The 26,132-nt window shown below is 44.6% G+C and overlaps 1 protein-coding gene across 5 annotated transcripts; it reads left to right on the forward strand.

Annotated features, from left to right (window-relative positions):
• The first annotated feature begins 110 nt into the window (after positions 1-110).
• Positions 111-26,054, forward strand: nck1b (NCK adaptor protein 1b). Of its 5 annotated transcripts, XM_054764923.1 has the most exons (6): positions 111-977; positions 9,812-9,909; positions 11,556-11,608; positions 12,130-12,370; positions 21,456-22,201; positions 22,281-26,054. In XM_054764923.1, the coding sequence occupies exons 4-6, from the start codon at positions 12,145-12,147 to the stop codon at positions 22,479-22,481; spliced, it is 1,173 nt and encodes a 390-aa protein (XP_054620898.1). In that variant the 5' UTR covers positions 111-977; positions 9,812-9,909; positions 11,556-11,608; positions 12,130-12,144; the 3' UTR covers positions 22,482-26,054. The 5 variants fall into 5 exon arrangements, with proteins under 5 accessions (XP_054620898.1, XP_054620899.1, XP_054620900.1 ...); XM_054764924.1 differs by lacking the exon at positions 11,556-11,608; XM_054764925.1 differs by lacking the exon at positions 9,812-9,909.
• The last annotated feature ends 78 nt before the right edge of the window (positions 26,055-26,132 follow it).

Here is a 26,132-nt window from a genome sequence, read left to right on the forward strand (position 1 = left end):
TGAGAGAAATAATAATCGCACAGCAACACAGCATTCCCTGTTTGTTTATCAAATAATGGTGTTTTTAAATATCCATATCCAGATTCAATAACAAATGATCTCGTGTTCATTTGGAATCAACATTATGTCACGTCGCATGTTTGCTGCTCCACTCAGTGTCTATCATACAAATCAAAAAATGAATAAATTGGAAAGGGGGCGAATAAATTGAGTTCTTGTTGTTGTTTGTTCACTTTAAAATAGAGATATTGTTTTGGGTAGAGAGTACATGTGGAGCAGGTCCATCTGTTTGAACAGGAAACAGATTGCATCCTGCAGCAGGCTGCAAAACCTTCCAAAACCAGGCTGCAGCTCTTTACTCCATGCACACCTTTATTTCAAAAGTCATCATTTACCAGGAGAAACTGAGGGTGTGAATCACAGTAATTACCCGGAACTGAGTGGCATGCCACTTTATATTTGACCAAAAATAGTCAGATATCCATGACATCATGGCGTTGTGAAAGCCAAACATACTCTTGGTTGCAAATAAATAGACACATAACGGATCCAACGCAAACTGCGCAATTACCTCTGTAAATACAAAATTATTGGTGTTGGATGTCGTTAGATGGTGCAAGTGTATCTAATATTGTGTATAAAGGCTCACACATGAGCGGCTGTCGTGTGTTTGACCGACAACCCACTTGTCCAATCACAAGAACCCCTGCAGCTCCCCAGCCAATGGTTTACGAGTGGGCGGGACGTGACTCTGAGCAACTTGTGTGGCTGTTAGCTTGCTAGCATTAGCTTAGCTATGCTGCGGACAGCAAAGACATGCTGGGACAGACATGCTACTTCCAGCAGGGCACTAGCTTAGCTCCTTGACGTGGAACGTTTTTAACGCGGACACTCGGCGAAGTCTCCGCGGTGTTATTGGCACAGTGCTGCTTACCGACGGGGATAAGAAAAGGTGGCCATCCATCGGCAAGGAGACGGTAAGGCGTGCCTTAAATCTGTGCTGCCACTGGCGGCAAATAGCCGCAATGGAACGCCTGAGGCTAGGCTAGGCTATGCAATGCTAGCTCTTTTCACCAGCAACCTTACATCACACGGCGGCTAGCAGGCTAACGGTGACTGCTAACAAACCAGCTGGTGCTCTGCCAACATGGCTAACATATTGCTGCCCAGCTTGCTAGTTACTGCAGACCCTTGCGGTTTAATCTCTCCTTAAAACAACAATCCCAACCAGGTTATTGATAGTTAAGTCATATGAAGTTTGACGATATTATCCATCTTTAATACGATTGTCCTTCAACCATCTAACTAACGTGCTTGTATTTGCTTCAGGAGCATCTCCTAATTTCTTACAACGCCCTGCTTGACTTTTATTACTTATATATAACCTTTTTTTCTTTGCTATGGATGTGTGTAGTTATGTATGTTGAATACGTTTTCAACATTAAACGACACACATGTGTGTGTTTTTAATTGAGTTGTAGTGCGTTTGTTGCGCCATCATATTCAAGACATTGTCGTGATGATCCACGACACACCATGACGACAAATAAACTACTTTACATATTTATCCCAAAGGATCTGGCATAGGAAGCAATTGTGATGCTTTACACGTAATTTGTCAATAGGATTAAAACACGGTGCAGTTATTTTAAATGCACATATTGCAAAAACCACCATGGTGATTTCTTTGCAACAGTGCACACAGTATGAAGGTTTGTGTTATTGTATCTGCCTGTTGATCACCATCATACGCATACTTGCTTATTGTGCAGTGTTTCCCCCAGGGCTGCAATCTATCTGTGGTTTGTGCCTATTAGGGGCGGTATGAAGCAGAGTTGCGATGCCATCTACTGGCCGAAGTTGGAACGACAAGCCACACAGACAGTCCCATGATGATCATGTGTTTATGAGCGAGGTGAACAGGTAGTGATAAATCTATTTGTGGCCGTCCCAATGTGTTTGTGGCAGGCCGCCACATAAATAAATGAATGTATGGGAAACACAAATATTGAAACATATTTATTTTGACTTAGACTTACGCAGGCTTGAATGATCCACAAGGGAAATTGTTTGGTCGCAGTAGCTCAATTAAAGGAAGAGAAAAATGCTCAACTCTTATTAAATGTAGTATCAATAAATGTTTTTTCCTTTTAATGTATATATTTGTATTTGTATTTTTTTCTTTTTAAATCTAAATAAAAATGAAATAAAAAGACATAAATAAAATAATAATGAAGACACATGCAGTATGTATGTATTATTATACTGCATGTATGTATTATTATACTGTGTGTCCAGACAGAATTAAAGAGAGGACGGTCGTGCCTCCGCAAATAAATGAATATATGCCGACACACATGAGTCAGGTTTGGCTTCTAATTTGGAATCTTGTGTTTTGTGACCAGCAAGCAACCTGACATCACTCACGTTCTCTCATCCGCTTGGATGACTCATGAAAGCTTGATTCATCTTCATGTGTTGACACTGCCGCTAGAGATCGGCCATAGATAGAGACCCTTTTGACTGCGGCGGCAAGCAGTCCTCAGAAGGCCTGTTTTGAATTTTAGCAGTCTCCCCTCACGGATACGGCGCGACAGGCTCCTTCTGTTCAAGCTCCTTGTGGGCCTCCAGCAGCCACAACGCGTCCCTGCAGCCGACAGCAAAACGCCAACTGTGCTTATTCGTGAAGGCCAAAATATGTAAAAAAAAAAAAAAGAAAAGCTCATGTGGCTCAAAGTTTCCACGGTTAGAAGAGAAGCTGGAGACGCGCTGCTCCACTAAGTGGCTTTAGACATTAAATGACTTTTCCTTTTCTGCCATATGCGTTATGTTTGATCTCCTCTTTAATCTGGGCTGCTGCTTAAGATCTACTGTTTCCTCTTTCTTCTCTTGCGTGTGTTAAGTATATGCTCGACTGATCTTTCATGCATGAAGGCAACACTTGATGCATAGTGCCTTACCTCCTACTAAGTAGTATTAGGGCAACCCGTTCAAAACTAACATTTAATATGCGGAAAAAGTCTCCCAATTACAAGAAGGAAGTCAGTTTTCTCAAAATATCTTGGCTTGATTCCTGTAATTTGGATTATTCATGTCATTCCATGACTTCACTTTAAATATCCTTGGTTAAGGAAATGTTGGTGTTCAGTGAAAGGCCTAAAAGAGAACTACTGGAGTTGATAACGTGACAATCTTTAGTCTGATTTACGGCATCCACTTTCTGACTTCCTTCTTTCACTTTTATTTTTATATTGGCTAATTGCCATGTGCTCTTCCCCTCTGCTGGTATAAAAATGAGAAATCCGTTTGCCCTCACTCATCAACACATTATAACGGGACCGCCTGCGAATGAAGCTTGTCGTTCCAGCTGCGTGCGGTAGATGGCAGTGTAACTCTGCTTCTTAAAGCACCTCGTACGCACCTCGTCGGCCAGAAAATAAGATGATGTAGCAGGAGGGATCAGTGTTACTTTGTCGCTCTAATTAGTGCTTATGCAGACCCCTCTAGATTCAAATCTAGCGTGGAAAGCACGTATTGCTCTTCTCAACAAGCAGTGGGTGCTGCTCTGGGGCCCTCTTCAGCTAAAAACACTCATAGGTGACTCTGTCTTGTTTGTGACATATATTATAATATTTTGACTTTATCCCTGTAATTGTGTTGTTATTCATGTCTTTCTGTGACTGCATTTGCCTATTTTTAAAGTTGTATGAATATTGTCTTCAATGACTTAGATATACAGCATTTTAGAGTCCAAAAAGGTGACCCATTGAAGAAATGCTGAGTTTATAATGTGACAGTCATGTGGTGAAAGATGTCTTTTGCAGCATCCACTTTTCACTTCCTCATTCATGTTTTTTTATTGGCTAATTGATACTTTCTTCTCACATTGATTGGTGTAAAAAAGAGACTATTTGGCCAAGTAAAACAGCACCTGTGGTTGTTGTATTATTTATCCTTCCCATACCTTGCTATTGAAAGGCCCGCCCACACTGCACAATTCTCAACTATATTTTGTTGATATGACTTTTTCTGTTGTTTTTTGCCATCAGCATGCAACCTGGAATGCCTCGAGATCCTCACCCACAAGTTCCAACACGCGCCTCTCGCAGATTCGCGTCCCAAGTGGCTTATTTAGTGGTATTGTGACAGCACCCGAGGGCTCGTATTTGCCAGGATGTTGGCCAGGCGGAGAGGAAGCCGGCGTATTCATTCCACCTCTTTGGCACAACCCCGTCTGTTATTATCATGCGCTTTTACAAATGATCTGCTGTTTTGTCTGCAACAATGGCTGCTGAGGTAGTGACTATGTAGTGTGGCGAGATTAGGTATGGTATCATTTACAGCTTCTCTAATGCTACCAGACACGTCGCAGGTTTCTGCACGAGCGAATGTGTCTTTGCAAACTTTGATTAGTCATGAGGGAGATCCCTTCCGTCCCGTCTGCAGTGGATGAGGTCATCTTAAGGCTTGTTTTGTCTTTGCCGTCTTGGCTGCTTGGGTGGAGCCTGAACCCCGTTTTGCTGCAAACCACCACCAGCAGCTCAAGTCACACACGGGGTGGATGTGGATGTCTAAGTAGCATTGTACTTTTCTTTTATGGTTCAATCTCGTCTCGTCTCGTTCTCGTATGCCCAATCTGGTGCGTCGTCTCACCTTTGAACCGAGTGTCTGGTCGACAGCCTCGTGTTCACGTTACTTTCCTTTTATTAGGATGCATGAAATTCAGGCTCGCTTTTTCTCAATTTTAGAGGATGCCACAACATAAGCACAAAAGAGAAGTAATGTACCCTTATGGCCCAATCAGAATCAGTCAAGCTCAACTAGCTAGAGTGTGTGGGTCTCCCAGTTTTCCTTCATGTGTTTTGTATATTTTTGAATGTGAATTGGTGTCCTAAATTGCATTCATTCTGGCCTTTCAAAAAGTCGTAAATTTGACCTGTCGAAACCTGATGCACGGACGGTGAGTCGGCAACACGTAGGGTGTTCTGTTTGTTTTCATGGAACCATGCAGGACACGACAAACAGACCAGCTCGTTATCTGCGATGTTGTACAAAAAACAATGAACAATGTGAGCAAGTTTGAAAATATGAAAACTGATATGAGTGTATAGTAAATACTTGATGTAGTTCATACTGTACTGCATTTCCTTGCAGTGGTGTGTTCCGTCTAGCCTGTGGTCACCACGGTCACATCTTTCTCTTGTGTGTTCGTAGTGGTCACGTTGCTGTCATAATGAAAAGGGGAAGTGAAAATGAAGAAGTATAAATGTTGCTGTAATATCATTTCTGTAGTAATTGTTGATTTATTGGTGATTTACAGATGTGGAGTGGAGGCTAGTACATACGGTTCATTTGTCCATTTTGTAATTTGTGTATTAGTATAAATATCCTAGTGGTTGTTTATGCAAAGCATACTTGTTTTTAACAAAGTTGTCACCGACATTTTAATGCAAAAGTGCACTTTTTTGGGGGGGAATTTTGACCATCATTCACAGTCCGTATGCGAGACATTGTATTGTATTGTATTTGTACTTTATTTATCCCACAGCGTGGAAAATCACTTGTTACAGCAGCAAGCAAGATACGCAAGTAAAGAATACATAGTGACTACAACATGGTTCAGGTGGTGCAGGTGTTGTAGAGCCTGACAGCGGTCGGTATGAAGGACCTGCGGAACCTCTCCTTCTTACAACCCACAGTGCATGACAGACATGCAAGACATGAACGTACATGTCTTTCTCTTTTCTGTGCGTTCTAAAGATATAAAAACAGCTCAAATAGATAATTAATGCACCTAATGGGACACACCTATTCCACCTAGAAAGACCGCTATTAAAACACCTCCAAAAACCTCCAACGGGGTTTTATGATTTTTCCATCCATGCTGTGAACAGGTAGTAACAAGTACATTCATGATAACATGGAATACTTACAGTATTTAGTCATTTTAAGCATTAGCATTTTAAGCTTTAACATCCTTGGTGGGTGCATTGATTGCACATAGAAAGGAACGCTAGTACTACTTCCTAGATGTCAAAAACCAAAACACAGCAGCAGTGGCGGCAGCTCCAGTATGTAGCGTTAGCTTTGGCTCGTGGCCTGAGGCATTGTGAGCGAGTGAGTGTGGTGAAGCTAGTCGCTAGCCGGCTAGTACCCTGCCGGTGTGGTGTGGCGAGGTGTTACTATGCCAGTAACGTACTTCTTGGGCGTAACAATGTTAATAACAATAACAATGTGGTTCATATGCAGCTCACATTATGGAAATGGAGCCTTGTTGGCGCATTTCAGATGTTTTTTCAGAAGGCTTTATAGACGGGGTAGGTGTGTCCCATTACATGCATTCCTAGCTGCCTCCTTTTAGCTGTTTTTATATCTTTTGAATGCACAGAAAAGAGAAAGACATGTGTTTCACATGAGGATTATGGAAGATGGTCAAAATTCCAAAACTTTTAACATAAACACGAACAAATTGTAAGCCAAGTTTGAGTGTGCCCATTCTTGAACAGGTTATGAGGTATTGGCCCACTGTTTGCCACAGGATTCCAATCTATCTGTGGCAGTAAGTTGCAGGGGAGAGGGGAAAACAGTTGGTGCGTAATTGTCCATGGCACGTGTGTATGTCATTTTTATGGATGCTGTGAGATGCCCCACAAAAAGCAACAAAAGTATGTGCAGAAATACTAATGAACTTTCTTCTGTCACTTTTTTTTCCCCCAATGGTTTTCATGAGTGCAGCATCTTAGCTCATTACTTTTTTTTTGAACATGTGGAAAGTAACAGTTTAATCCCAGTGCTGGTGTAAAACTTGATTTGAACTCCATCCCACAAATAAATGCAAAGCTGAAGTGAAGTGCAGTGAACTGGTGTCAGAATGCATCACTTTCCCATCATCCGCTCACCCTTGTGTCCACGCTTCCTGTCTCACAGCTGGCCTGCCAAGTCTCCCATGACCCTTTGCTGCGATGCCGCTCTTTTGTTTTGGGAGAATCTAGGACAGGCGGGATGAGATACCGTCCCGTGGGCATTAGTTGCCGTGGTTCCATGTGAAAAGAGCATAATCGCGCCTTCATGAGACCGGCCTTGTGGCTGAAATGTGGGATTGGGTGTAAGTTGGAGGAAGTGTTGCAGTGCCCGTCGGGGGGGCGGGGGGCGAGCCAGTGAGCACACGGAGCACATTCCAGCAGGCAAGAGCCCTGTGATTTTAGCAGGCTGTCACAGGGATTAGGTTACTGTCTGTGAGCTCATGCTGTTGCTGTGTCAGTGCTGCAGCAAGCTGGCCAAACGCAGTCCCCCCCCCCCCCCCCCCCCCCCAGCAAAGATGCAACAGATCTATAGCCGTCCCATTTTAGCTGTACTCTGACATCACTTTTACTAATCCCATTTTAAGACACTCACAGCCATTTAGTGAAACCCAACACTGCTACATCTTCACATGCCTTTACAGTATCGCTATGCAATGCACGACCACATTGAGGGCACTGGGATTGCTCTTTAACAATCATTTTCCCCCTGCAGAGACACAGCCGGGTTGTTTCTGCAGCTGTGGGTTTGCCGGATGTGGTCATGTTTGTATCATGGTGACATAACCTGCGTGGGTCCAGTGTGCATCTTTTTTAACACATGACTTTTTTGACGTTCCCACAGTGTGTACAGTGTCTACATTACCACTTGTTTTTTGTCTCAAGAATTGCTGACAACCATGAATTATGGGGTTCCCATACATTCATTTATTTGTAGCAATCAAATGTGGACATTCAGAGAAGGATTTGGCGCTATCTTTTTTAATTTTAATTTTTTTGGCTCCATCTGCTCACTGATGCTGACAATCACGTTATTGCAATAGGACTCTCTGAATGGCTTGTCATTCCAACTCAGTCCAGCAGATGGCATCGTGACTCTGCATAGTCCAAGGCACTAGTTCTTGCTTTAGGAACGTGCTCTCCAATTTGCAAGCGATAGCTTCGTCATCAAACAGAACAACCATCTTACTTAATTTACAACATGCCCGCAAGCTATGCTGGGTAGTGCAGGGCCAACTCTCCTAGCATATTACATATATATTATCCTTAAAATTAGCCAACACTGATACAGAGCCCAGCAACATCATGGATGTTTCTTTTGATAAGCTGCATGCATGCGCCTCGCAACACCTGTCTGTCAATAACTTCATGTTCTGATGTTAAATAAGGGTTGAAAACATGAGATAATGTCACATTTTGTTCTGTTTTACCCATCCACTCACAAACACTGAAAAAACTTGACTTGAAAATTGGAAAATGTCTCCTCTCTGGCCGGAGTTTTGCATCATGAAAATTAGACGATGGCATCATCCCTCCTCCGTAACCACATGACATACTCTGCAAAGGTTGCCCCGGTATTTGGCACGTACTGCGATGGTAACACTTTTAGTGTCACACTGCTGACAGCAAGCATGTTTCGAGCATGAGTGGATTACTGATCATCTTGATGGTTGACCAGTCTCTGGCCCGCAGCTGCTATCCCCACCCCAGATCAGTTGGCCTCTGTCAGAGTATTTATTATTATTGTTGTGTAAAGTTGCAAGTGATTCAACATTCTTTGGATGACCTCAGCAGAGGTGTTGCCTTTGAGTGTATTTTGTTCCTTTCAGAGAAAAATGGCACAGGTTTTGCCTGTCAGCAGATTCTACTGTAGATTGCAAGTGGGGAATGAGAGTCGCACTCAACTGTTGCCCCCACACTTGACCACCTGTCCACCGTCCACTGTGGTCCAGGCCGCCCATGTGGACCTTGACCACAGAACAGGCTTTCAAATCCTGCTTTTGCTTTCCATCTTTCTACTGGAGTTATTTCCAGCATACCTATGTAATTACGTATTCATCACAAAGGTCCAAGGCTATTTGCCTTAGACCACTGTGTTTTGCTACATCATTTCCTCTGCGACTAGGTAAGGCGTCCAAGTAAGGACTGTTGCCCTTCATACCTGGAAAATCCTCCCCTGCATCCTGCATGCCTCCCCAATTAAATACAAGCCCACACTGCAGCCTTTTCTCTCTTTTACAAGTTTGTGTGCAGGAAGTCATCCAAAGGGGGGTGGTATTGCACATTAAGTTGACCTCATTTCACGCCATATCATCTTCTTTGATTTGGAGAGGGGAAAACCGAGGAGCAAGCAACCAATGAAGGCAACAATAAAACATATTCCAGCTGAGACGATTAAAAAAATAATACAAAAAAAACAAAAGAAGAAGAAAAACCCTACGGGGGGGTTGGCGTGCTGTTGGTTTCGAGTTGGTGGCAAATGGACTGGATTTGACACCCTCGGAGCAGTTTGACCCGTCTGACCTGGCGTTTTAGGGCTTTGCAGAGGCGAGCGGCCGTGGCTCAGTCTGCAGCCGAGCGATTAGCTTGCAGCATCTGTCGCTGGGGGGGGTTTGATCCTCCCTCGCATCTGCACGACTGCAAGTCACTGCTGAATTAATGTGGAGTTAGCGCTCTGTGGCTAAAAAGAAGCGAGATGGAGATGCCAACTGGAAGTGGAACTTAGGGAAAGACCATTTTGTTACGTGGATGCTTATCTTATGCAGAAGGAGAAGTACGCTTGACGTGGTTGAATGACGCACACAAAAGTTTGAGCAGTTTAGAAAGTTCTGTGTTATTCAGTGTTCAGATTGTACTTTCTAGACTATCCGTGTTGTTTCTCAAATGATAAATATCTCAACAGCATCACTTCCTGAACATGTAAAGGAAGGCTATTATTTATTAGCATTAGCGCTTGTAGCTAATCGCACTGAAAAATACTTTATCTCCCTGTGGTCCTTGTGTTTGTCAAGGATCAAGTTCTGGGCCAGTCCGAGTGCCAGCTGCAGTTGAAACCTAGACCCAGCGCCACGGCCTCAAAAGAAAAGCAGAAGAGCTGTTGATCGATGAGGTCAGTGTCTTCTCCACTCGGGAGGTGAAAGCTAGAACACAAAAGTGTCCCGTGACGTCGGTGCAGCGAGACCAGCGGTGTCCAAAGTGCAGCCCGCGGCTGTTTTTATTGGCCCCTGGTGCAGTCTAAAAATACAACTTAACAAGAAAACTAAAAAAACACAGCAAAAAGTGAAACGTCAGCAGAATAAAGTCAAAATATTAACAGAAAAAAGTTTGTAATTTTACAAGAATAACGTAATATGAGCAAAAATGTCATATTACTAGTATAAAGTTGAAATATTCAAGAATCTAAAAAAATCATATATGGGAATATGTGCTGTGTATATGGGAATATGGGCTGTGTATATGGGAATATGGGCTGTGTATATGGGAATATGGGAAGTCATAATAAGAAGAAAATTGACAAGAAGAAATTTGAAATCGCTGGAAAACTTAACAACAGAAATGGGAAAAAGCTGTAATTTTATGAGTCAAAATATTAAGAGAAAAAAGTCGTACTGTATTATGTAATGTAACAAAAAAAAACTAAAACGGCAAAAATGGATGGAAAAATCTGCTGTAATTTTACAAGAACAAAGTCAAAAAAGTTGTATGTAATCTAACAGTCGTAATTTCACAAGAATAACGTAACATCATGAGGAAAAATCTTACAATTATGGAAAGTAAATGTATGAAGATTATTTAAGAAGAAAGTTGAAATATTTGGAAAATGGAAAAAAAGCAGCAAAGGGGGAACAAAAGAGAAAAGAGCAACACTGATACTTACAATGGGCTTTTTCACCTACAGTATATCACAAAGTCCAGTTTTTTCGTAAAATATATTCGGTATAACTTCTTATCAAAGTGGTAAAGTTGCATGCTTTCATTTTTTGCTCTGTGGTCCTCGCTAGAAAAAAGTTTGGACACTCCTGAGCTAGACGATCATTTCAGTGCTTCCTCGCTCTCGTCCGTGCTAACAAGGGTCCTCACATTAGCATAGCGTAGCAGCGCTGATGGCTGAATTTGTCATAAGATCAGCGGTTGAATGCTGCTCTTTGTTTTTACAAGATGGTAGTGACACACTTCCAGGACGCCGGGGGGAGTGTTGCTGTTCTTATGACCAGCAACCTCTTCCCTGCCTCACCGAGCCAGGCCTGACTCACTAAGACATTGTTTGAAATGGTCCCCCGCAGTTTGAAGTGATGGAGCCACACTGCTGGCTTCAAGAGCTTTTCCTCACGTCTTCGTCTTGCCATTTAGCCCTCAAAGTTCATATTTGGTACTCATCACAATGGACAATTGTTGGATCTTGTCTGAGAGGAAATACATGTCTTGGGAATCTTGAAGTTTTCTTACATACAGTATGTCTCGCAGCTCTTTGTGTTGAAGACCGCAAACAATAGCAGCACGATTTGTAGGGGGAAATGATGTCTGAAAAGGCTAACCTTGGACGTAATAGCTGGCGTTTATTCAGCATTCTGCTCTTCTGAGCTGTATTTGGACAGATGTTCCTGTTTTTGTGGTAGTCTGATGTAGGGGTGTGACCAAATATCGACATATCACACCATGGTATTTAACCCTCTGACTACCCTGATGGATTATCCAAGTTCTTATGTGGAATTTACATATATAAATCTCTTATGTCTTTTTTATTCTTATTTTTAGGCCAGCAGTGACGTGTCAGGGCGCTTGAAGTCGCCAGCTTTGATGCAGTGCAGGTACAGCTATTTTGGTCACAGCTTCTCACTGTCATGATGCTGCATTTGCATCTGCATCATCTTCTAGAGATTTACAGTCAGTGCACTCCTCACATCTGTAGTCTAAATGAGGTCTAGTTGGAAGCCTTCCATGAATGAATAAAACATGACATGTCTATCCAGCATACATTTCTTTGGAACAAAAGCAATCAGTGTAGCTCCAGAAACCTAACATTAACGAGGGCAAGACTTTGTCACTGACTGTTTTTCTTCTTGTTTTTAATATTGCTTGCATGCTGGGAAACTTCTGTTGTGACATAGACGCCTCCTAAAGCATCACTCATTTATTGCTTCTCAAGTTCCTCATTTAAATGTGACCGTGCTGCCAAACTTTAGTGATTGCCACTATAGGCTATTCCTTAGTGATTCCAAAACAGGACCTCATTGACCTTTATGAAAGAACACACGTAGGAGTTTGTGTTCTTCACTTGAAACTTGTACAATATGAGCTAACATCAGACCATTCTCTTTCTTTCCTTCAGTTCCCGTTGTGCAAGATGACGGAAGAGGTGATTGTCATCGCCAAGTTTGACTACATGGCCCAGCAGGACCAGGAGCTGGACATCAAGAAAAACGAGCGCCTCTGGCTCCTGGACGACTCCAAGTCCTGGTGGAGGGTTCGAAACGCCACCAACAAAACGGGCTTTGTGCCGTCCAACTATGTGGAGAGGAAGAACAGCGCCAGGAAAGCTTCCATTGTCAAGAACCTCAAGGACACGCTAGGTAAAGACCTGTCTCTTGATGTGTGCTATAGAAACTTAATCTGATTTTTGCCCCAGTTTGTCTACATTGTAGCGTCTGGTTCAGGTACTATTTTACATTAGAGCAGGACCTCCTGAAAGAGTACAGTAAAGTTTGCCACGCCATGGTACTGTTCAGGTAAGGTGAATCCAGTCCGGTGTTTCCTCAGCAGGATGTGCTGCCATATGTGACATCATACCCCCATATCAGACACCTGTGTGTCTATCCCCACCCTCCACAGGAGTAACAAGGCCATTGTGTTCCATACTGCCAGGCCATCATTTGGACCACCACAAATAGATTTGTCGCAACGTCGTCACCCTCGTCCAAACACACCATAATGTAACTGTAACTCTGCTTCTTAACACACGTCATACACGCCACAAAAATGAAGCGACTCTAACATGAAAGCAAGTATAGGGCCCGATAAAATCTGTTACTTTTTTTTTTTTATTGGACAATTCAGCGATTGCGTGGATAGGGGAATCACAGGCCCTACAAGGATCACCCTTCTCAGCGAGCAGCGAGTGCACACTCAACAGGATCATACAGGACCAGAATATGACATGTTTTTTTTTTCTTCTATCAACTTAGACGTCAGCCTCTTTGTAAAGTAGAATGGATGTCAGCCCCCCCCCAGTGAGGCAGTCTTGTCATGTGACAGTACTGTTTACTGTTTTATCTAAAGGGCAAGGTAATCCTGACGACATGGAAACACTCCCGAAATGATAGTAAAACTTGCTACAGTTGTAATGATTTGCTTTTGAAATGGTGGCCTTTCCACTGACCTTTTCATTTACAAGCATGTGATTGTTTTACTGCTGCACTTCAAGCGGGTCAGGCAAGACGTTTGCCTGTAATGCGTAGCATGTAACACAAGCCTCCCAGTGACTTTACACCTGTTACGGCATCCGTCTATCAAATAACCTCAGGTGAGCAGCTGCATGGGCGACACACACACCAGTGTGTCCCACAGGACTGCTATCTATTTGTGGCCGTTGTGGGGTTATTTTGGGGGGCAAGGGTAAACAGGTAGCACCATCTCTATTTGTGGTAGTCCAAATTTATTTGTGGTAGAAAACACTGTGCATATACACACACAGACACACACACGGACAGGGTCAGGCTTTGCATCTAGTAAACATGGACTAATGTGAAACATGAGCTGGAAATAAAAATATAATTACAGTCATAGAGAGCTGGTAAATACACCACCCTCACATCAACCGCTATGATCTATTAGTAGATTCGGGAACTTTTAAATTGTGGGTCATCACCACATCTTTGTGTGTGCATGAGTGGGTGAAAATGGTTGTGAAAAAAACAAAATACGTGTTTTGGGCGTGTGTTGGTGTCATTGTTTGGAAGAACGTGTCACGGTACGCCGTGCTTGGCCGTGTGTATGTGTGACTGTGGAGAGGATTCATGTTTCCAGGGTTTGTTGTAAACTTCTCTCTGCAAACAACTGCAGTCATGTGACATGCAGGCTGGTCTTGACTCACCATGTTGTAACGCCGCAACACCCCACCCCCACCCCACTCCCCCCAAAAGCAAAGCTCTAATTCTATCCATCCGCCACTGAAAATAGCACTTTGCTTTCCTTACATCTTCGGTCTTTACATCTGATTTTCTTTGCCGAGCTGAGCAGCACCCCCTCTTCCTCCTCCTTCCCATCTTCATGAGGCCTCTGTGCTGCGCCTTCCAAAGCTGGAGGCCACCCCCCCGCACCCCATCCCCTGCTGTCATTGGCTCCTAGTGGTCACATGGGCGTGGAGGGGGCGGTCCCAGCCCAGCTCTCTGGGTGTTCACATGGAATAACTCCACAGCTGCAGTGGGAAGAGAGCAGGGCCGGACAGATACCGTGAGGGAGAGGCGGCCAGCCAAAAATGGACATGGCTAACCTATTCAAACATTTCTTTCGTAAGTTCTTACCTTCACTCTTTTTTTTGTGTGTGTTGTTGTCTCCCAAGGTTTCCAGAGTGTTGGCTGATGTTTTATGTGCGTTTCTTTATTGCAGTTTGTTTGTCTTTTGGCTGAAAAGCCGTGGAAGCTTCATGTAGGCCAAGTGTGTCCGTTTAGAATCTAATATGTTGTGTTGGCAGAGAGGGGGGAGAGGGTGTCTATGCTCTTGAAAAGCCTGCTGCTCAGCTCTAGCCTGTAATTGCCTCAGCAATCCTTCTGTCTCTCGTGCTTTTAAGTATATATTCACGCCACAATCCTACTCCCCGTTTTTTTTCCCCCTTTCTCGGTCTGCAACTCAGCAGACTCCATTGTTGTTTTTGAAGACCCTCGCGCCACTTTTTTTTAGGACTATCTCAAGACGCTGTGTTTTTTTATGCTAGCCTTAGGGCGAGCTTGCTCATTCTGGGAGGGGTCCCCCCTCACACACACCACCCACTGGTCATGAGCTATAGTTGAAGGGGCGCAGGGTGCTCATGTAGAACAGTGTACCCATTGTTGGAAAGAGGGAAGGGGTGTAAGTGGATTGATGGCACCCATCTCCTGCACCTCGCTAACTTATCAGAGGAATGTCATTGGCAGCCTGTTGATCTTTTACAGCCTTGCTGACACACTGACGCACACTCTTTCTGTCATCTCCATCTTGTAACTGCTGAGTGGTACCTCCTGTCTGCCTGTCCCACACTTTATGTGCTCCCCTTGTTGTGTCGAGGAGCAGCGAGATGAGCGTTTTTTGTTTTTTTTGACAAATGAGAGAAGTCCTCCCCTCCCTGTGTTTTCCTGTTTCTCAGCGTCCCCCGGCCAGCGGAAACTCTAATTTGAGCCATATTTCTAGCCTCGCATTGGAGGAGAGCTGGCCAGAGAGGAAGTGCGAAGTCGGAAGGAAGTTGAATCATTGTGCAGGGCTCTGTCTTGTTTTGGACGATCCTGCTCCTGCTGCTGCTGCTTCTTACTGTTATGTTCATCCTTTTCCTGGCGTCAACATCACACTTCTCTTCATTATTTGTCAAGTAATTGTACAGTGTTCCCCATCTGTGGCGGTGGGTTGCAGGGTTGGTGTTGATGATGCCATCGTCGAATTTGCATAACTGGCCATGACGCAAACCTGTTTGTGTGTGGATGGGTAAAACTCAGCTTGTTGTTTGTGCCATAAGAATCATTTTCTGATGTTTTTGAACTTCCGGCTGTTGGTTTAGCTTCTGAACACCTTTATAACACACCCAATTTTAAAGATAATGTGCAGGCCATTGTACGTGTAATATCTCACTATCTGCTCGCGGTCAGGAGTTGCTGCTGGAGTACCCAGCATGCCTTGCGGGCACTTTGTAAATGACAGTTAAAGTTATGTGGGGTATTTTTAGCGCTTTGTAGTTGTTACCCACATAGAAGGGTAGTTTATTGTTGTGTGTTAGCTTGCCTGTTACGTGTTGTGCTGTTTAATTTTTGGTTGGCATCGTAAGACTGTCGTTCTGTGTCTTTGCACTTTGTATAATTTGATTGTGAATGCACATGAGCATGTAGCACCAAATATACACAAAAGAAATTAAAGACGGCGCCAAATACTTCTGTGTCAGCCGCCAGGAATAAATGAATGCATGTGGAACACTGTACAGAGAAGCCAAAGCAAGGTCGTGTTGGAGGTGGGTCACATTGTTGTCAACTGGTTGGAATTATTGCATTGTTTTCAGTACACAGTAGAGGCAGTACCAAGTAAGGACTTTACTACATGTAGATGTCAGATGACAACCATGTTCTGTGCCGTAAGTGTTTGAGCGGAAGAGTGAGGATAACCAAACTTCTCCTCTAATAGCGTCGCACTTGCACACACAGGAAATGGAGCTGGAAGGCGGACCAAGTCTGTGGGTTGACCCAAAACTAATGTTACGTTGTTGAAACATATGATGTACAGTATATGCTGTAAATGACAGTTACTTGTACTGCCTATGGCAAGGGCGGGAGTTGTACAAGCACTGTGCAAACATACCTGATACTATACTAGCATGCACCACCAATGATGTGCTGTGATTGACAAGATTAGTGCCATGCTAGGGATGGCCATTCAACTTGTTCTTGAACCTGAAGGATGAATAATGTATGTATGCACAGCATATATAATGGTCAAGTAGCTGCGATGGGCCTGCAACAGCACGCTGCACCACTTTGAAGTGGCTGACAGCCGCCTTGGGCAGCCGTGCAGTCGCTCTTCACCCTTTGTTGGAAACGCCAGGATGGGATGTATGAAGAGCTGATAATTATCACCTGTGCTGTCTTTTCCAAAGTACTGTTGGACATTTTTGTGGGTGTTCTATTTCTTGAAGGTACCGCAAACACTGACAGATATGTGCTCGGTTAAGATTACCCGTCAACTCTTGGTTAGTAGAAATGGTCCTAGGTTCCCAGGAAGTGCTATTACCCTGGTATACATTGTTTTGTGGTTAACAGCACACTTGAGTCTTGATATGATAAAATTCCGATGTCAGGTGTTGTATGTTCTGTATGGGTGTGTTTTAAAAATAAATAAATAAATAAAAAAGTGGGTCAACAGACCTGAGGTAACACACTCCAAAAACATTAGAATGTGTGGTGTAGCGTAGTGTCATCCTCAGAGTATGCATGATGCCATCCAGTGCTGTCAGAACAGAACAGAAGCCAACTGGAGTTGTGTGCGCCTCTCACGTCTCCATCACGCAGCCTGATGGCGGCCTACTTTGATGTGTCGCTGGGGCGCTGAGGTTGAAGGAGGTTTTGGGCATTTCCTGCACAGCCGTCAGCCAGCCGTGTTTGTAGCTCCAGCTCCTTTTTCTTTTTTTCTTTTTTTTTTTTTAAAGGCATCAAACAACCCCCTGAAGAATACGCTGACTAACTCCATAACATACTTAATGCGCATCAGAGCATCTACATATAAACAGTGACACCTAGGCGTGAGGACTCATCATTATCTCCTAACTCATGCCTTGCAAAGCAGCAGTGTTGAGTTAGTGGGAGTACGTTACATTGTGTCCAAGGCCGGGGATGTTCAGCCTCTGTCAGACAGCCTGACGCGGGGTGTTGTCGTCGGCAGAGGAAGAGCCCTGGAATGAAGGGAAGCTGAGGGTCGAGAGGGCCCGGGGCAGACAATGGACAAGCAGTCAGCGAAGGCAGGCCAGAGTTAAAAAACAAAACCAGTGTGTGCGGCCCCCCCCCCTTTGCAAAGCATGTTCGCCTTGCCGTGCCGCGCACACCTCATCTGTAAACAGTCAGCCAGGCTTTTTTGTTTTTTAGCTGCTCGTTAATGTATGACATCTTTGTCATTGACACAACACTGCTTCCTTTCCCCGCATCGCCCCCTCAGGAAGCGCACAGTAAAAAGCACATCACGTAGCAGTAGAAGTTTCCAGTACACCGATTCAGGAGGTGTCACGCTTTGTGGCTTTCAGGGGGTGCGCTCTCTTGTAAAGTTCATGCAAGACGCCATATTTACTGTATCTTTTACATCACTCTTTGTTAGCTAAGAGACTGCTTTGTTGTTGGACTAGACTGAATCGATTGATGTCAATAACCGCATTCCCAGTCTTGTCCCAGTGTCAGCAACCTGTAGCTGCACAGTACATTCAAATCCCAACTTCCCGTTATCAGCCTGACCCAGATGGAACATCTAGTCAAATGCAGTGGCCTCAGGCAGTGTTCTGTTTTCAATGCAAAGCCTTCATCCAAATGCAGCAGGAAGCAGGAATGAATCCCTGACAGGGAGATCGCATCGGGAACCTGGCCAGCTAGATCAAAACATAAGCTCCACATCGTCACGTTTGGCAGCCAGCGCCAAAAGATGCTTTATTGATGCAGCGCTGAGCCCAAAAGCTTGTTTAGCGCAAAACTAGGACAGTCCCAGCTGTGAGGAAGACACTTCCTTGTGCTCACACCTGCACCAGCATGTTTCCATTTTCTTGCACCACATGTGATCTTGTGGTTCTCCGTCTTTCATCGCTTGTCAGAAGGAAGACTTGGTATAGTTTCAGTGAGGCGTGAGTAAAGCTGACCCCCACATGCAGATGTCAGAGTGCGTCTGGAGTCTGTACTTAGCAGCGGCGTCACTAATAACAGCCTCTACCTGGAAGCAATCTGACGTATGCCTCTCGCTCGCTACCGTCAAATTTGTCTCTGCTGCTTGAGTCGGGAACAATTAATGTTCTTCTGTGGTTCAATCTGGCCTCGTGACACATTCTCCCTTTTAGAAAATAAACACTGTCCTGGAAACTACACCCTGCCTCGCTGTTTAATTTCAACCAGCTGACTTTTCATTATGCAAGCGACAGTCTTGCTAACGTAATCAGAACAAGGGTGCCTGTGCAATACATCACCAGTCACTGATAGCGTGAAGTCAGAGTCATGAAGTCATCTCAGTCCAAGAGCTGCTGGAGCGGTGGACTCTTGCCTCGCTCGTTTTCACCACACAGCTATGTTGCAGACCAGGGTGGGAGTCCTGGAAGTGCTCTCTGGTCTCATGGAAAGTGGGAGCAAAGCGTGACCCGCATCATCTGCGAGCCCGCCATGCTGCCAAGTGGAAATTCTTGTCCAGTAAGGTTGAGATGACAGGCCTGCCAAAGCGGCTTGCCTTCTGCAACCTCCGCCAGAGGGCTAAACGGGCCCATAATCCCCCCCTTTTGGATTACAGTAGACTCTCCAGAACACCACAGAAATCAGCTCCAGGAGGTTGACTTTATTGGTGACAGTTCACTGGTCAGACCTGCACCATCATAACAATCATCAAATACTGTAAAGGTACTGTAGTGTTTGACGTCATAGTCTACACACATCAACACATCAATTTACCTTTGTTCCGGTTCTGTATTATTTCTCATCTTTTCAACTTTTGGGCTGAAATTCTGAGTTGTTGCTGTTCTGAAGGTGTAGAAGAAGGCAGCACTGACTACAGGAGAGGCATTATCCTGAGAAGCTGCCACAGGGCCCCGCCCCCCTGCGAGATGCATCTCATCATTTAGGCCACAAAGCAAAGACCAGTCCTGTTCCTACGTGGATCTGATAGTCTTTCAAGTCAAATTCCCGCCCGTGTGGGCTGCTTGCGAGGGTTGTTGCAGGAACAAGAGTGCAGTGATTGGACGTCCAGCTGCTTTGGCCTCAGGCGGCCGAGGTGATCAGTGCACCGCTATTAGCAACAACACTTGGTCATTCATTCTGTGTACTTTCCCTCCCATGTTTTCCACTGGATTTAAAACCTTTTTTCTTCAATAACAGCAGAATTGCCTTTTTCCTTCCCAGCTCTAAGCCCTAAGAATGTTGTGTGTGTGTGTGTGTGTGTGTGTGTGTGTGTTCTACTTAGACCACATAATTTGGCAAGAAACCTAATTCTTGTGACTGCTGTCTGGGGTGTTTGTTGACAAACCTTTTTCTGCTTTAAATTGTAAATGAATAGTGCAGGTTTCCAGACTATATTTTTTTTGCGAGGAGCACAGTGGCCCCTAACTGAACACTTTAGGAGCGCAAGCAGAAAATTGAGGGGCGCACACCGAAACCGACTTGCAAAGTAAATATTCACATTTCCTCTCATTTCCACTGATGGCTGATTACTGATGACTACTGAAACAGTAAATGACAAGTGTCTTCTATATCCACCCTGGTGGTGTCCCAAGCTTCCTCAAGGCCTCATGGGTGGCATCACATACATTAGAACACCAGTGCCACCCGCCCGCTTTCCTTCTTCTTTGGTGTTTGTCTCCTTTCTTTCTCTTGAGGAGTCCATGTCAGTTGGCAAACTAGCTCATGTGTGCATTACTGTCACTGGTGGACTGAAGTGTGGAGCAACAAAAAATATTCAATAAGAATCCAATCAAAGTGGCAAACGAACTGGTGAGGTTGCCAACTTCTGTGAAAATAAATAAGGGGCACGTTGTTGGCACGGCCAACCAAGCCCACTTTTTTTTGCCTTTAATTGTTTGAAAGAAATGTTGTACTATTTGACACAAATCAGAATTGAATGTGATGCCTGTTTTTAGAATAATACCAATATGTGGGAAGTTAAATGTTTAATAATGTCTTTTTTGGCTGACATAGTTAACAATAAAATGACAATTGAAATACCTTTCTGCTGTAAATCTGTCCTGCTTATATAAAAGAATATTAGCAGAGTGCAGGTTTATGATAGCAGGGCGCTATTCAAACTACATTGGCCAAAAAAGTCACATTTGGAGTTTGTGAGCCAGAGGTAGGCGGACAACTAAAGCTAGCTAGCTAATGGTCCCTGTAGTGGAAACTCCAATCCAAAGTGGAAGTTCTGGAAAAAGAAGGAAAATATGGCCAATTCTAAAAAATTAACGCCAGCACCAGCAACTGTACTTTACCACCGTGCTTCTTTTGTTTGGAGGGCCTGACTTCACCGGCTACAGGGTGTCTTTCCCAACATTGCCCGAGTGCTACTCATGCAGAACCGGAGAGTTTTTAAACGTTTTTTTGAGTGAAAGCTAAAATACAAGAAACTGTTAGAATGAGAGGGCAAACTAGTACCGTAGTTTGCTGATGCAAACGGGATGGTTGACAGGTAAGACACGATGCCTTGTATGTCTAATACTGTACGCCTGGAATTGCTTTTATGTGTCAAACTCAATTTAAAATGGGTTGAATGATTGTATTCTAGGGTTTAGAGCAGGGGTCTCAAACTACCGCTTGCCCACGCACCCTGGGCAAGTTATGTGGCAGTGGGTGGGGCGTGGTTGGGTCACGAGGCAGAAAACGAATTGCTATCAAGGTACAAAACTAGAAAAATGACAGCACAGCACTTAACGGTTACGTAAATGCACGCAGGGCAACAACTACTACTATGGGGGATAATAATAAACAACAAACACGGAACTCTTTAGGGAAGCCCGGCTCCCAGCATGCCTTGCGGCATATAAATAGTTCCTCGCTTGAATAGTGGATGCAGCCCAGCCTCACTCAAACGCTACCTCCAGCGGCCCCCAGGTAAGTTGACCTTGAGACCATGCCAGTATGAGAATAGCGGGGCTGTACTGTACTTGAGCTGCTCTGTGGAGTGGTGCTCCCTCTTCAGGTTGTTGTTGTTCAGGTCTAATCACTTCATTGATCCTTAGCATTTGTGATCGCTGGCTGTCTTCAGGAATCGGGAAGGTGAAGAGCAGGAAGGGAGGAATGAGGGACACCGCCTCCAACGCCGATGCCGACATGTACGCGGACAACGGCGAGCGCCTGTACGACCTCAACCTGCCCGCCCTGGTCAAGTTCAGCTACACGGCAGAGCGTGAGGACGAGCTGTCGCTGGTGAAGGGCACGCGGGTGGTGGTGATGGAGAAGTGCAGTGACGGCTGGTGGCGCGGCAGCTACAACGGATGCTCCGGCTGGTTCCCGTCCAACTACGTGACAGAGGACGTGGACGGGACCGCAGGCGGCGGGGGGCCGGGCGGTCCTGGGGACCCATCCAGATCGCTCACGGAGAAGCTGGCGGCAGTGGTGAACAGCACGGCCAACGGGAGCAGGGTGCTGCACACAGTGCAGGCGCTCTACCCCTTCAGCTCGGACAACGACGAGGAGCTGAACTTTGACAAGGGCGAGGTGATGGAGGTGGTGGAGAAGCCGGAGAACGACCCCGAGTGGTGGAAGTGTCGCAAAGCGGACGGCCAGCTCGGCCTGGTGCCCAAGAACTACGTGACGGTGCTGGACTCCGCTGCCCACAAAAGCACGGCGGGACCGCCCACACCCGACTGCGACTACATCTCGCCTTCGGGCAGCGGACGCTTCGCAGGGAAGGAGTGGTACTACGGCAAGGTGACGCGCCACCAGGCCGAGGTGGCGCTCAACCAGCGAGGCGCCGAGGGAGACTTCCTCATTCGAGACAGCGAGTCGTCGGTGAGTCACCAAGCCCGTCTTTGCATTCCGAGCGTCGCTGCCGGACGCTGATTGTTTGCTCTTTTTTTCCCCTCTGCAGCCAAACGACTTCTCCATCTCTCTGAAGGCGCAGAGCAAGAACAAGCATTTCAAGGTGCAGCTGAAGGACAACCTTTACTGCATCGGACAGCGCAAGTTCAACTCCATGGAGGAGCTTGTGGAACACTACAAAAAGGCGCCCATCTTCACCAGCGAGCAGGGTGACAAACTCTACCTGATCAAGGCCCTGTCCGCCTCCTGATCCCGCCCCTGTCCCCCACACACACACACACACACACACACACACACACACAAATACACTAACATTGGAGCATCAAGCCTAGAGACTCCACACATCATCAGGACTTCTTTACGTCTGATGGAGCATTCCAAGAGGAGGACGGGAAAACGAAGGAAGAACTTGGTGGGAGTTTTGGGAGATGACGAAAAAAAAAAGAGTGCAGACTCCTGAGAGCGGACTATGGACCTCTTGGCCACTTATTTATGATGTGATCCAGATGTTCTCTTCATGTATTTCCACCTCCACCATAGCTCATTACAAGTCACATTTAGTTTGTCCAAAAATATATCATTTTTTTAACACTTTCTTTTTCAAATGTGACCTTTGCTTTTCTTCTTTTTTACTTTTAACAGAGTCTGAGACGCAGCCCCTCCACCTGGACTTTGCTTTTTTTTTTTTTTTGAGCAATTCTTTCCTGTGTGTGCGTGTGTGTGAGCTTGTGCGCATGTGCGTGTGGACAAGCTAATCCGCAACATCTGCTAACGGCGAGTACAAATTAAGCGACCAAAATATATTTATTGATTGTGTTACTTGTGGAGCTGGCCTGTCATGTTCTGCATGTTGTGGGGGGGTTTTGGTCCCGGTTGTTTTCTCCAGGCTTCGCAACAAAAGTCGCCACATGAATGTTACAAAGACAGCCACGCCACAGACGTGACCTCTCACTCTGCACGCAAACAGGCCGTCATCCAGCGTAGCGTTATTAGGAGGTCATGAGAAGAACGTGTGGCGTCGCAAAAGAGGACATTTTCTCTCGGGGAAGTTGGGGGGGCTGAAAACACTCGTCATCTCTGCTGAGGGGAAATTGAGGGCAGTCCAAAAGATGATGTCACCGCGCTTGAATTAGCATCGTTGCAGGAAAGGTCACTCGGGGGTCGTGGATGTGAGAGCTTACGTGTCTGTCAGGTTTGTGCATCCTGAGATGTTTGATGATGATGATGATGATGATGATGATGATGATGATGATGATGATGGCGGTGGCAATTTCTCATGATTTTTCCAGCCGCAGCACAAGAGAGGAGGAGTCAGAGGGAGGGGGAGTTAATAGGAAAAGCAGCCCATCAGTCACGGAGGGAGGAGAATGGATTCCCGCGTAGAGCATCTGGAATTTTGCTGCTCGTGTTCCTTGGGGCGGGGTAGGGAGTAAGCCTCTGCGCTCCCCGTGTTTCCCAGGTGTGTGTCGAGATGAGCGATGACTGGCAAAAGCCGAGTCCGCTCCCCTTTCCCGTGCAGATTTATGGCGATTACGGCTCCGTGCTCACATTCCAGGATGAACCAACAGGACAAAAAAGGTCTTCATCCAACAAACACATTTCCCTGCTTGTCTGCTTTTTGCATTTGTTGGCGCAAAACCATTTGTGTTCCATCACTTACGTGTTGTTGGAGTTCTCTATGACGTCATGTGACTAAAGCAGTGGAGGATTTGGGAGATTACGTTTGAATGTGCCTTCGCAGCTTTCCTGTCAACCAAAGTTGATTTGTTTTGGCCATTTGTGTAAAGCGTTGCATGTGATGAGCGTTTCCTTTTTTTTTAAACTCCCCATGCATAAAATGGCCATTAGCAGATATTGTGTGTAGTTTCAAGTGTCCTTACATAGCAAACAGTTCTAATTTACGTGAATGCCTACATGTACACTTTAAAAACAGCCTGACTCATTCATGAGCACCTCAAGTATCAAGAGGAGACGTTTTTTTGTCTTCTGGTGTCTGTATTTCATGTCCAACAACCGCGTAGCCACACACACACGTAAATGTCTTTTACTTGATATTCAGATACAACAAGTGCAAAAATCTCCCTGCTCTGCATTTGCATATAAGAGCCTATCTTTTGTGTCTTTGCACCGGCCAAGGCCACATGAGCACGTCCTCGCAGCTGTACAGAACAAAATCTGCTTAAAAAAGAAAAAGACATTGGACGTCTCTTGGGACTAGTATTCCAAACAAATGAACCATGTTAACTTTGGTGCTTTTGTGCTGCTTTCTATTTCTTTATTCCCCCCACTGTTTTGTGAGTGAAGAAAACAGGTTCATGCTGTGGAATGATGGAAAGGCCGTGCTGTGAAACTTGTCATGCTCTTATGCTGTTTTTAACGGAGGGGAGATCGTCGTCTGCAGGTGTTACAATTTAGAAGAGTTTATTAGTGTTTAAAAGACGTAATAAACAACAAAAAAGCATGTGTTTTCACGTGTCAAATTATTCTTATATTTTACGCCATTTGGGAACGCAAGAAGATAATCCTGTAAGGTGATTGGACAAAATGTCCATCACATCGAGCGGACCAATCGAATCGACGAGAAGGTCAACGAGGCGAGGCTTGGCATGTAAAATAGCGACTAGCATCTCTGTTGAGTTTGTTCGGAGAACGGTTAGAAATAACACTCTGTCAAGAAAAAAAAACTTGATGATTGTATTTAGATGTATTCTAACACATATTCTAATAGATACATGTGAAGTTGGGATAAAACAGTTAGCCGTTGGCAGCCATCGTCTTCAAACTATTAACTTTCGCTGAGCTCTGAGTCACGCCCCCAGTTTTCGCATGCATCCAAATTGAGACTGCTGATTGGTTCAGTTTTCAAGCGCGAGTATATTGTAGGCGAGGCTATATTTGAATGAAGCCTGCGTGTCAAAGTAGACAAATCAGCCACGCCCTCAACTTCCACATTCATCGCATGAGACACTTTTGATTGGTCCAGCTGTCCAAGCGTAAATTGTGGGCGCGTCTATATTTAAGTGAAGCGTGCCGGTCAAAGATGACGTTGTCTCTTTTGAAAGCCTGTGGCGGCGTGCAAACAACATGACGACTCTTCAGCATCAGAGGGTGAGTCCTAAATTATCAAGAAGAGGTGAGTGGAAAGCTTTTATTGTGGACACGTTTTTATGGAAAATGTGCCTTGTTGATGGTCTCTCTGTTAGTGTCGGACCCTGAGTAAGTGTTTCGGTTTCACCTGAGCCTGTCCTAACAATTTGGCTTCGGTGTTTGTGCCGATGTCAGGCAATCCTTGTGTAACAGTGTCCCCTCGTGGTCGATAATTTGGTTACAGTTACTCTTTTATTGGTGGTGCTAATGTGTGTGGCCTTTTCCAGATATTTCACATCGAAACACTCTTTGTACATCTTAATTATATTAAAATTATGGTTGAAATTGATATCTTGTATATTTTGTACTAGTATTCCCTATGGAACAATTTGTATTTATTTATTTAAAAAAAACCAGAGAAAAGCACAATGATGGAAACACAACGCTGTCATAGCACTGTTTGATTTATTACCGCCCAGAACAGTGCTAATCTGTAGGAGCCTTGTTTAGAACATTTGGATAAAAATAATAAATAAAATAATCAATTAAAGTAACAATTAATGTAGTTACAGTATATTTTAAAGCTTTGTGCACATACAATGATCAATTTAAGTGCCCTCTCTTGTGATTATAATCCAGATGTGTTGTTAAATGCAAATACAAATTTATAAACTCATTTTTTTCTGGATTACGTTACTATAAACAAAATGTTATGTTCACATGTTTGTAACAAAATCAGCAGGGGATCAAATAGTTCTCTTCCACACACTGTATATATATATATATATATATATATGTGTGTGTGTATATATAT

This window comes from Dunckerocampus dactyliophorus, chromosome 21, assembly GCF_027744805.1.
Source record: "Dunckerocampus dactyliophorus isolate RoL2022-P2 chromosome 21, RoL_Ddac_1.1, whole genome shotgun sequence".
Classification (NCBI taxonomy): domain Eukaryota; kingdom Metazoa; phylum Chordata; class Actinopteri; order Syngnathiformes; family Syngnathidae; genus Dunckerocampus; species Dunckerocampus dactyliophorus.

Coding starts and splice junctions, on each gene's coding strand:
- nck1b (XM_054764923.1), top strand. CDS start 12,145: ATGACGGAAGAGGTGATTGTCATCGCCAAGTTTGACTACATGGCCCAG. Junction 12,371..21,455: donor GAACCTCAAGGACACGCTAG/GTAAAGACCTGT, acceptor GGCTGTCTTCAG/GAATCGGGAAGGTGAAGAGC. Junction 22,202..22,280: donor TTCGAGACAGCGAGTCGTCG/GTGAGTCACCAA, acceptor TCCCCTCTGCAG/CCAAACGACTTCTCCATCTC.